Here is a 12686-nt window from a genome sequence, read left to right on the forward strand (position 1 = left end):
CTCGGGCGGGATCTAATGAGGCCCGGGCAGGCGAGACGGTAAAACTCCGGTCCTTGTCTCTGGTTTGAACTCGCCACAGAACGAGCACGTGTGAATTCAATGTCTTAATGTTCCACCCCCCCACGGCCCCACCCCACACCCTTTCTGCTGTGACCTGTGTCCTCTCTAAGTGATTACACAGAAGCTGGAGGAGGCCATTCAGCCCCTTGATCTTGTTGTACCATTCAACTAGACCAAGGCTGAGCTGCACCTTATCTCTTTGCTTGATTTTGTAACCGGGTTAAAAAAAACACTAAGATCAGCTTTGAAACTTTTAATTAATCCGCAGCTTTGATGGCTCTTTGGGAAGAGAGACACGGTGGCACGGTGGTTAGCACCGCTGCCTCTCAGCGCTGGGGACTCAGGTTCAATTACTGGCTTGGCTCATTGTCTGTGCGGAGTCTGCACGTTCTCCCCGTGTCTGCGTGGGTTTCCTCCGGATGCTCTGGTTTCCTCCCACAGTCTAAAAGATGTGCTGGTTAGGTGCGTTGGCCGTGCTAAATTCTCCCTCAGTGTACCCAAACAGGCACTGGAGTGTGATGACACGGGGATTTTCACAGTAACTTCATTGCAGTGTTAATGTAAGCCTACTTGTGACACTAATAAATAAACTTTAAAAGATTCCGAATGGCTGCTACATTTTCTCAAAGAGTCATAGAGGTTGGCCTTTCAGCCCAACTTGTCTATGCTGCCCTTTTTTTTAAAACCCCTAAACTAGTCCCAATTGCCCGCGTTTGGCCCATATCCCTCTATACCCATCATACCCATGTAACTGTCTAAATGCTTTTTAAAGACAAAATTGTACCCGCCTCTACTACTGCCTCTGGCAGCTTGTTCCAGACACTCACCACCCTCTTAAGTGAAAAAGTTGTCCCCTCTGGGCACTTTTGTATCTCTCCCCTCTCACCTTAAACCTATGCCCTCTAGTTTTAGACTCCCCAACTTTGGGAAAGAGATGTTGACTATCTGCGTTATCTATGCCCCTTGTTATTTTATAGACCTCTATAAGGTCACCCCTCAGCCTCCTACACTTCAGGGAAAAAAGTCCCAGTCTACCCAGCCTCTCCTTATAACTCAAACCATCAAGTCTTGGTAAATCCTAGGAAATCTAGTGTTTCCTGACATCAGCCCTGAACAGCGAGGTTCTGAGTTTAATGTGAATGTTCTGCCCCCTTGTTCTGGACCCTCCCCACCAGAGGAAAGAGTTTGAACATAAGAACATAAGAAATAGGAGCAGGAGTAGGCCATCTAGCCCCTCGAGCCTGCCCCGCCATTCAATAAGATCATGGCTGATCTGAAGTGGATCAGTTCCACTTTCCCACTTTCTCCCCATAACCCTTACTTCCCTTGTCTATCAGAAACCTATCCACCCGTGACTTAAATATATTTAGCGAGGCAGCCTCCACCACTTCAACGGGCAGAGAATTCCAGAGATTCACCACCCTTTGAGTGAAGAAGTTCCTCCTCAACTCCGATCTAAACCGTACCCCCCCCTTATCTTGAGGCTGTGCCCTCTCGTCCTGCTGTCCTTTCTAAGCGGGAAGAATCTCTCTACCTCTACCCTATCCATCCCCTTCATTATCTTATACGTTTGTCTCTAACGACCCTGTCAAATTCTACAATCATCTGAAACTCCTGCGTCAGACCAGCCCCAAACATTCTGTACTCGACGGAATACAATCCTCGCCTTTTCATTCCACCTTCACGGTTTAACTGGTGTTTCATTTCGTTACTGCTCTTTCAGACAATAAGAAACTGTTTTCAGCGAGGAAGATGAGAAACAAAGGAACTTTCCGGAAGATGGGAATTATCAGGGAGCGGCTGGTGGCGGAGGCGAGAAGGAAGACGGCGCACGCTGGCCGGGTATTACGAGTTGCCGAGCCGAGTTCCACCATCAGCAACCGCACAGCTGGCCAAGCAGCGAACCTCACCAGAGACGTTGCAAAGGTCAGAGGGGAACGCTGTTTGACACCCCCCACCTCCCCGCTTTGTCCCCCCCTTGCTTTTAACCCAGTTCAACCAGACACCTCTTCTCCTTTAGATAGGTTTCTAGATACCTGAATAATGAAAGAGAGAGAAGGGAATCTGTCGGTGTTCACACAGGCTGGGATTTTACCACCTCACTCGGGCGAGGCTCGTAAAATCCCGCCCGAGGCCAACAGAGAATTCCGATTCCGGGACGGTGCAGACAGTGGACTGTTCTTGCTCTTTATCCATTCAACCCTACCAGCCCATGACAATGATTATCATAGAATCATACAGTGCAGAGGAGGCCCTTCAGCCCATTGAGTCAGCACTAACAGGCGAGAAACACCTGACCTCCCACCTAATCCCATTTACCAACGCTTGGCCCATGGCCTCGAATGTTCTGATGTGTCAAATGCTCATCCAGGTATTTTTTGCGCTCCACTCAGGCCTCCCCCCATCTTCCCTCAGCTAAATCTATCGTTGTAACCCTCCGTGGGTAAATCTGTAGGGATATGGGGGATGGGGCCTGTGTGGGATTGTGGTCGGTGCAGACTCGATGGGCCAAATGGCCTCTTTCTGCACTGTAAGATTTCAATGATGATTTCTATGATGTTCCGATTCTTCCTCCTGGGTTTGTATAATTTCCTTTTAACAGCATCTTCACTTCAACCACTCCCAGTTGGCAGTTTAATCCAAAGTCAGGTGGTGGACAATTAATCTGGACATTATTCCATTTCTTGATAGCGTTAGTGTCCCGGACCAGAATCCCCAGGTACATTACAAAGCCAGACTCGACCCCAACAATTTTTATTCTACTAACAAATTAGGCATTTTTTAAGCAAAACAAGCTTTTTCATAACAGTTTAAATATAACTCTCTCAAAATTAAGCAGTTTAGCTTTTAAAAGTTGAACAATAGTTAAAAAATGAAGGGAAACAACGTTATTTCAGTTCCAAGTAAGCAACATTCCTCATGGGCTTAAATGCCACTTTAAATACAGCTAGCAAACTGAGACAAACTTGCTATGAATTGGGTTAACAGCCTTGAAGCTTTCAGAGTGATTTTGATTTTCAGAGCAGCTTGCAGACTTTTGTCTTTAAACAATCCCAGCCAGAAACAGGAAACTAGTTCTTTGCTACAAACCTGGCTCCTCCCATAAACCACATCATATAAGTGCCCATGGTGTTAAGGGTAAGATCCTGGCATGGATAGAGGATTGGCTGACTGGCGGAAGGCAGAGAGTGGGGATGGCAGCCGGTGACTAGTGGTGTGCCTCAGGGCTTGGTGCTGGGACCACAACTTTTCACAATATATATATTAACGATTTGTAGGAAGGAACTGAAGGCACTGTTGCTAAGTTTGCAGATGATACAAAGATATATAGAGGGACAGGTAGTATTGAGGAAGCGGGGGGGGCTGCAGAAGGACTTGGACAGGTTAGGAGAGTGGGCAAAGAAGAGGCACTTAATTTGTCAATGCCCCTCATCTATGTATCCTTAATCTTGATAATATATTTAAGACACCTGTGGTAGCTGATTCCCCATCGGCATCACTCCCGGGGGGAAGAAGTTTCTCCTGAATTTCCGGTTGGATTACTCGGTGACTATCTTACATTGACGGCCTGTGGTTCTGTCCTTCCCCACAAGAGGGAAACATTCTCTCTGTATCCGCTCCATCAAAACCTTACATAATTTTAAAGTTCTTTATTAGGTCACTCCCCCTCAGCTTTCTTTTCAAGAGAGAAAAAAAACCCAGCTTGTGTCGCGCTTCCCGATGTGCAAACCATTTCTCCTCTCACCTTTTGATAAAAAAGCAAGGGTTTGCCGTCTTCCATTGGCAGGAGGGGTTGGGAACCAGAGGACCTGGAGCGAAGATAACCGGCAAGAGAACTCGAGGATAAGATGAGGAGAAATATTTTTATGCAGCAAGTTTATGTGATCTGGAACGGGCTGCCTGAAAGAGTGGGAGAGAATTCTATAACAGCTTTCCAAAGGTCAAAGAATAAGTAAAAATAAGAGGAAGAAGATGACAGGGTGGAAAGAGCAGGGGAGTGGGACAAACTGGAAAACTCTTTCCAGGAGCCAGCACGAGGCACAATGGACTGAATGGCCTCCTTTGCATTTTTACCATTGTTTGAATACTGATTGGGGTATATTAGGATTAGACAGGGTAGATGCAGGGAGGATGTTCCCGATGGAGGGGTGGGGGGGTCCAGAACCAAGGGTCACAGTCTGAGGATTTGGGGAAGACCATTTAGGACGGGGATGAGGAGACATTTCTTCACCCAAGGGGTGGTGAGCCTGTGGAATTCATTATCACAGGAAGTAGTTGATGTCAAACATTGAACGTATTGAAGAAGCAGCTGGATATCGCACTTGGGATGAATGGGATCAAAGGTTATGGGGAGAAAGCAGGATTAGGCTGTTGAGTTGGACGATCAGCCATGATCGTGATAAATGGCAGAGCAGGCTTGAAGGGCCGAATGGCCTCCTCCTGCTCCTATCTTCTCTGTTTCTATCTTCAGCAGATGACCTCCTGCCCTTTAATCTTTGACTCTCTGGGATCAACTTTCACTTTGATCCAAGCTGGGTCCCTGGCATTGTGAGACAGCAGTGCTAACCACTGTGCCACCGAAATGGATCTGGCTGGTGGACTAGAATTCTCCGGGGCTCCTCTCTGTTCCTAAGTGTTGGACAACTTCTGACTTCCTTCTACCTTCCAGGAAGCCCAGAAAATCAGGAGACGAGCCCAGGATCAGGCCACGCAATCCAACTCACTCCGTCCGTATTTGGAGGCTATGCAGGAACGACTCGAGGCCCAGGAGGACCAGACTGCAGCCTTGAAGATGACAGCCCAGGAGGACTCAGAAGCAGCGGCAAAGGTAAGGCCAAAAGAACATTATCCCGTTGAGGCGTCCCACATTTCGTAGGCTGTTAACCTTTAGTCGGTTGTCGAGATAAAGTTTTATATCTGTTGTCATGGACTACCAACCCTCCAGAGTTTTCCGGAGTCTTCAGAAATCAAAAATTAATCACCAAGTTATTGCCAGCAAAAAAAACCCACAGGAGCGTTAAAGATAATTTAAAAAGTATCTGTATTTTTCAGCTCGTTTTATGAGTTACAAAAATATTGACAATTGGAGAGAGAAAATGCTGACAGCCACAAACCATCCGGCAAAGCAGTGAAAAGCCCGTTTGTTTTCCGATTAGTTGTAGGAAGGTGGAAAGGGGCAAAGATGGGCATATCAGTCAGGAGAGAGAGAGGGGCTGGAGTGTTTGGAGACTGGAACACACACAGCAACACCTCTGGGAATGGACCCAAGTCGAATCAGCAAATCCCGGGATGTGTGTGTGTGTGTGTGTGTGTGTGTGTGTGTGTGTGTGTGTGTGTGTGTGTGTGTGTGTGTGTGTGTGTGTGTGTGTGTGTGTCATGCATCATGTTTATATGTTGGACAAACTTTAGCTAAATATCATTGATGCATTTACGTACAAACGTGCAGCGTGGCACAGTGGTTAGGCACTGCTGCTTCTCAGCACCAGGGACCTGGGTTCGATTCCCCACTTGGGTCACTGTCAGTGTGGAGTCTGCACGTTCTCCCTGTGTCTGTGTGGGTTTCCCTCGGGTGCTCCTCCCACAGTCTGAAAGACGTGCTGGTTAGGGTGCATTGGCCGTGCTAAATTCTCCCTCAGTGTACCCGAACGGGCGCCAGAGTGTGGCAACTAGGGGATTTTCACAGTAACTTCATTGCAGTGTTAATGTAAGCCTACTTGTGACTAATAAATAAATTAACTTTACATACGAGTTAGGAGTGTGAGCTGGATATTCGACATGAAGAGGTACTTGATAGTTTCTCATTACTAATCTATCTCCATGGGCAGGAGTTTGGTAACCAGGAGATACAGACTTGAGGAGTGGGATTTTACAACCTCACTCAGGCGAGGCTCATAAAATCCCACCCGAGGCCAGTGGAGAATTCTGTTCTGCAAGCGTCACCCACATTGATTCCGGAGTGGGCGAGGTATTAAAATTCCAGCTAAAATCTCCAGCAAAGGAACTGGATGGAGATGAGGAACTAAATAGAAAGGAAAGGCTTGCATTTCTATAGCGCCTTTCCTGAGCACAGGATGTCCCAAAGCACTTTCCAGCTAGTGCGGTATTTACAAAGTCAAGTTACTGTTGTGATGGAGGACGCGTGGCAGTCAATTTGTGCGCAGTAAGCTCCCACAGACAACGATATGATAAAGAGAAAGCAGTCTCTTCTTGGTTATATTGCCGGGGAGAACTCCCATGTGCTCCTCTGAATAGTCATGATGTGGAGATGCCGGCATTGGACTGGGGTAAACACAGGAAGAAGTCTCACAACACCAGGTTAAAGTCCAACCAGTTTATTTCCACACAGTTCCACACACCTGACGAAGGAACAGTGTTTCCAAAAGCTTGTGGGTTTACTATCAAATAAACTGGTTGGACTTTAACCTGGTGTTGTGAGTCTCATCTGAATAGTGCCACGGGATCTTTTATATTCACCTGCGAGGGGAGATGGGGTCTCACTTCAATTATTCATCCAAACTGCTGACAGTGCAGCACTCCCTCAGTACGATATTGGGAGTGTCAGATTACAATATGGGCTGAAATTGAGCTTTTCTTTTGGTTTATCCAAAGAATGCGGGTGTCGTTGGTTCGGCCAGCATTAATTTTCTATCCCTGATGGCCCTTTGAGAAGGTGGTGCTGAGCTACCTTCTTGAACCACTGCAGTTCCTGTGGTGTAGGTACACCCACAGTGCTGTTAGGAAGGGAGTTCCAGGATTCTAACAAAGCGACAGTGAAGGAATGGTGATATATTTCCAAGTCGGGATGGTGAACCCACAACCTACTGAGCTCCATCTCCCACGGTTGCAGGAACAGGGTGAAGTGGGCGGCACAGTGGTTAGCTCTGCTGCCTCACAGCGCCAGGGACCCGGGTTCGATTCCAGCCTTGGGTCACTGTCTGTGTGAAGTTTGCCCATTCTCCCTGTGTCAGTGTGGGTTTCCTCCAGTTTTGTCCCACAGTCCAAAGATGTGCGGGTTAGGTTGATTGGCCATGCTAAACTAACCCTAGTGTCAGGGGATTAGCAGGGTAAATATACGGTGTTATGGATGTGGGACTTGGGTGGGATTGTGATGGGTGCAGATTCAATGGGCTGAATGGCCTCCTGCATTGTGGGGATTCAATGGGAAGTGGGAAAAGTCACTCGGCATTGCCGTGTTAATGTCAATGTAGTGGGTAATGTAGCGTTAGAATGGGCAACACTATCACCCTAGATAAACCCCACCAGCTGCAGCTGAGCGAGAGCCGGGTCACAGTAAGAATCAGACAGATGATATTTGAATGCTTCAATACAGCAGCTGGAGCAGTGCTGACAGAGTGCTACACTGTCACAGGTCCCCTTCACACATGTAACGTTGAACCAGTTCAAATGATTTGCTGCTCTTTGTGGGATCCTACCATGTACGGAATGACTTTTAGTTTAAGTTCATTTATTAGTGTCACAAATAGGCTTACATTAACGCTGCAATGAAGTTACTGTGAAAATCCCCTTGTCGCCACACTCTGGCGCCTGTTCGGGTTACACTGAGGGAGAATTTAGCACGGCCAATGCACCCTAACCAGCACATCTTTCAGACGGTGGGAGGAAACCAGAACACCCGGAGGAAACCGATGCAGACACGGGGAGAACATGCAGACTCCGCACAGACAGTGACCCGAGGTCAGATTCAAATCTGGGTCCCTGATCCTGTGAGGCGGCAGTGCCAAGCACTGTGCCACCGTACTGCCCAGACTAGAAATAGTAGCATGGTGTGAGAACTTGCTGTTCTTCTGTGTGAGACCTTTAACATCCACCTCAAGCACTGACGCTTTAGTCTGTTACCACCCCTGCTGCATGGCATCCCCTAACCGTGCAGCACCCTCTCTCGGTCCTGCCCACTGGGATTGAAGGACAGAGCAGGTTACCAGCTGACCTAGGCTGACACGTTGACCTTGTGTTGGTTTCCCTGTCTGCTACAGCTCCTGCGCGAGACAACAGTGATGGACAAGAACGTGGAGGAAGCAAAAGACTCGCTTGATGGTGACCTGAAGCAGCTGATGCAGTTGATGAGAACAGTCGGTACGTTTGTGGGCTGGGGACAGTCTGTTGAAGAGAGAGCCAGGCTGCAGGGTCGCAGAGCCCATGGTCATAGAAACATGGAAACTAGAAGCAGGAGGAGGCCATTTGGCCCTTCGAGCCTGCTCCGCCATTCATTACAATCATGGCTGATCATTGAATTCAATATCCTGTTCCCCCCTCTCCCCCCATATCCCTTGATTCCTTTATTTCTTCTTGAACGCAGACGTTTTGGCCTCAATTACTTCCTGTGGTAATGAATTTCACACATTCAGCACCATCTGGGTGTAGAAATTTCTTCTCACCTCAATTCTAAAAGGATTACACCTTATCCTCAAATTAGAGGGCATAGGTTTAAGGTGAGAGGAGGGAGATATAAAAGTGTCCAGAGGGGCAATTTTTTCACACAGAGGGTGGTGAGTGTCTGGAATGAGCTGCCAGAGGCAGTAGTAGAGGTGAGTACAATTTTGTCTTTTAGAAAGCATTTAGACAGTTACGTGGGTACAATGGGTGTAGAGGGCCAAATGTGGGCAACTGGGAAGAGCTTAGTGGTTTAAAGAAAAGGGTGGCATGGACAAGTTGGGCCAAAAGGCCCATTTCCATGCTGTAAACCTCTATGACTATGATCCTTAGTTCTGGACTCCCTCATCATCAGGAATATTCTTTCTGAATCTACCCTTTCTAACCATGTTGGAATTTTATAAGTTTCTACGCGGTCCCCTCTCATTCTTCGAAACTGATTTAGCCTCTCCTCATATGACACACCTGCCATCCCAGCAATCAGCCTGGTAAACCTTTGCTGTGCTCCCTCTATAGCAAGGACATCCTTCCTCAGATAAGAACACCAAAACTGCACACAGTACTCCAGGTGTGGCCTCACCAATTCCCTTTACAATTGTAGTAAAGCATCCCTATCCCTGCACTCAAATCCTCTCGCTGTGAAGGCCAACGTACCATTTGCCTTCTTTACTTCCTGCTACACCTACATGTCTACTTTTCAGCGACTGATGCATGAGGACACCAAGGTCTCGCTGAGTATCCACCATTCTCAATTTACACTCATTCAGATAATAATCTGCCTTCCTATTATTGCGACTGAAGTGGATAAGTTCACATTTACTCACATTATACTGTATCTGCCATGCATTTAGCTTCACTCAAACTGCCCAAATCGCACTGAAGCATCTCTGCATCCTCCTCACAGCTCACCCTCCCTCCCAACTTTGTATCATCTGCAAATTTGGAGATAATATATTCAGTTCCCTCTTCCAAATCATTAATATCGAATGTTGACAGTTGGGGTCTAGCACAGGTCCATGCAATACTAATCTAGCATTGAGCCCTGCACCAAGTCTTGGCTCACAGTCCCAGGTCATTGGGTGACAGAGTCTCGGGCTGCAGGGTCACAGGGTCACGGAGCCATGGGTCACGGGGTCACAGAGACCTGGGTCACAGGGTCACTGACTTGCAGGGTCATGGACCCTTAGGCTGCAGGGTCATGGAGCCCTGGTCACAAGGTCACTGACTCGCGGGGTCATGGACCCTCAGGCTGCAGGGTCACGGAGCCCTGGTCATAGGTGACAGAGTCGCGGGGTCACAGAGTCGCGGGGTCACAAAGGCAGAGATCACAGTATCATGGAACCACTGAATAGAGACTCCTGTTGTGAAACTGCAGAGGTGCTACTGTATGAAACCTCGTTTTTTTTTCTTTTGACAGAGAGTCTTGAGATTGACCAGGTGACAGAGGAAACACTGAATAAAACACAGACTCAGATGGGTGCTCTGAGGTGGACGATTGATCGGAAATTGGCACAGAAGGTGCGGGAGCTGGAAGCTGCCTCTGAGATGCAGATCCTGAAAATGAAAACATTTGAAAAGGACATTGAGGAGATCGAGACAGAGAAACACAACCTGGAGGACATTGTTGAGAACTTACCGCAAGGCTGCTACAACAGAGTGGGCTTGTAGAGGTTCAGGGAGGTTAGAGAGAGGAGACGTGATTACTGTGGACAATTTCTATGTTATAATCTCAAGGCGTTGGCCACCGCTGACATTTTGAATGAGTAATTTGATTGGATATTTAACCCCCTTCAACATTCCTCCCAATTTTAACCAAATAACATCTCCTGGCTTTGCACCGTTGGATAGGTGTCCAGGAAGTCAACCAGCTACCCATTGTTCATACAATGTTAATAAGACACCCATTTGGACTAACACTGCCCCTGCACCCCAGTGTGCAGACTCTTAACAGGAGACTGTTCTGCTCTCTCACTGATCCGCAGAGCTCAGAGTCTATCCTTGCACTCCCAGATTCATTCTCTTTAGTGTTTCATTCAACTGATAGAATTGCTGGGTTACATTAACTGAGGACAGTTAATGGTCACATATAGGCCAGACTGGGTAAGGACAGCACATGCGGCGCGGTGGCACAGCGGTTAGCACTGCTGCCTCACAGCACCGGGGACCCAGGTTCGATTCCTGACTTGGGTGACTGTCTGTGTGGAGTTTGCACATTCTCCCTGTGCCTGCGTGGGTTTCCTCTAGGTGCTCCGGTTTCCTCCCACAGTCCAAAGATGTGTGGATTAGGTGAATTGGCCATGCTAAATTGACCCTTAATGTCAGGGAGACTAGCTAGGGTAAATGCATGGGGTTATGGAGATAGGGACTGGGTGGGATTGTGGTTGGTGCAGACTTGATGGGCCAAATGGCCTCTTTCTGCACTGTAGGATTCTACTATATCCTTCCTTAAACCAGATGGGTTTCTATGACAATTTGATAGTTTCACAATAACCAATAGTGTTGCCAGAATTTTATTCCAGATTTATTGATGAAACTTAAATTCTCTCAGCTGGTGTGCTGTGATTTGAATGAATGTCTCAGGATCATTAGCCTCTGGATTACTATTCCAGTGAGGTTAACACTGATGGTCTGTCCCTGTTTACCCTGTGGCCACGTGAACTGCAGTGGTTACAGAAGGCGTTCACCATCACCTTCTTGAGGGTAATTAGAGACAGGTGATAAAAGCTGACCCATCCAGCGACACCCACATCCCCAGAGTGAGTTTAAAACAAACAGGTTGAGCCTGAAGCCTTCACGTTCCTGCATCATCCAGTGTCGCTGACGGTGAATCAGTGCCACATTCTGAAATTGGCCGAGATCTGGAAATCCCGACTGCCGGCCAGTCTTTGACAGGATCACACTGCCACTGTGGTACCTCAACCCTATTGGCTGAATAGCAAAGCATCACTTTCTTTCTACCGCAAATTACGTAAGTTAATATCTTTCAGAGAAAATGACAATTGCTGACTGTCAAAGTCACGGGTGTTATTGTTGACTTTGGAGTTGCGCTAATCCGGGGAGGTGAAGGTCACTTTTAACACTTTATTCTTGCTCCATTAACATCAGCAAAGAGCATTGAGCAAAAGTGGGAGTTATTTTGCCCGTAGGATCTCGTACCCACCTGACACTGTGTGTAAGGAATCTCGTACCACCTGACAATTTCTGAAAGAACCTGGACTACTGGCAATGTGTATAAGGACCCTCAGACCCACCTAGCACTCTGTCCAAAAGAATCTCAGATCACTGGCAATGTGTGTAAGGAACCTCAGAGCACCTAGCACTCTGTCCAAAAGAATCTTGTACCTTATGGTCCCTCTATATGAGCAAATGCAGTTGTTTTTTTCTAACTTTTCACTGGCCTGGAGCCAAACTTTACCAGAAGCTGCGAATGTACAAAGCACAATCTAATTTCATCTCAGATTAACCATCAGGCACTTTCTAGCTGTTAGACATTAACCTTTAACAGCAGAATAATACTTTGTCCGGTACAGTGTTTATAAAGAAGTGTATTGAACAAACTAATTAACTTAGGTCGCACAACCTCAGAACATCTCAAAATGTTTTCCAGTCAATGACAACCTTTATCATTCTGCTTACCGTAAACAATACCACGACAGGTTCACCACAACAACCACCTGCATTTACATAGCACCTTTAACCCAGCACCCAAGGCGCTTCACAGGAGCGATTACCAAAGGGAATTTGAACCTGAGTCACAGAATGAGAATATCTGGACGAGTGGCCTAAAGGTTGGTCAGAGAGAGAGGTTGTAAGGTGCATGCTATAAGAGAGATTTATAGAAGCAACTCCAGAGAGAGATCAATAAGGTGCCAGCCTGAAGGTGAGTAATGAAAGTAACTATTAATAATTAACTGCTCTTTATCAAAGCCACTCAGAAATGTATTACCTTCAGATTATTCAGAGAGATGTTTACTGGAAATAGACACTGACTTTTATAATGCAATGTCAATAAACACATTCATTAGGCAGGCTGAAATTGCCTTTCAATCCACCTTTATGCAAAGCAAGGTCTCAGAAAGAGGATCATTCGGTCAATTTGCAATAACGATACACAAGCTTCCTCTGGCCCCATCCAACATTCCTGCCAGTCCCTCTTCCCCCTTTCCCGATAACGTATCGGAAATTCAAGTGCACATTGTTTGTGCTGTTCCACTCATTTAAAAAGCAGCCGGTGA

The 12686-nt window shown here is 47.0% G+C and overlaps 1 protein-coding gene across 1 annotated transcript in view; it reads left to right on the plus strand.

Moving 5' to 3' along the window:
- Nucleotides 1-11335, plus strand: part of LOC145358193 (laminin subunit gamma-3-like) — a 115026-nt gene extending 103691 nt beyond the window's left edge. Inside the window, exons 25-28 of the mRNA XM_080211973.1 lie at nucleotides 1784-1986; nucleotides 4730-4888; nucleotides 8055-8154; nucleotides 9869-11335. Coding sequence (XP_080068099.1) covers nucleotides 1784-1986; nucleotides 4730-4888; nucleotides 8055-8154; nucleotides 9869-10119 — 713 coding nt within the window. The 3' untranslated portion in view covers nucleotides 10120-11335. The remainder of the gene's footprint in view (nucleotides 1-1783; nucleotides 1987-4729; nucleotides 4889-8054; nucleotides 8155-9868) is intronic.
- The last annotated feature ends 1351 nt before the right edge of the window (nucleotides 11336-12686 follow it).

The sequence above is a fragment of the Carcharhinus amblyrhynchos genome, chromosome 25, assembly GCF_965287045.1.
Source record: "Carcharhinus amblyrhynchos chromosome 25, sCarAmb.v2.hapA, whole genome shotgun sequence".
Taxonomy (NCBI): domain Eukaryota; kingdom Metazoa; phylum Chordata; class Chondrichthyes; order Carcharhiniformes; family Carcharhinidae; genus Carcharhinus; species Carcharhinus amblyrhynchos.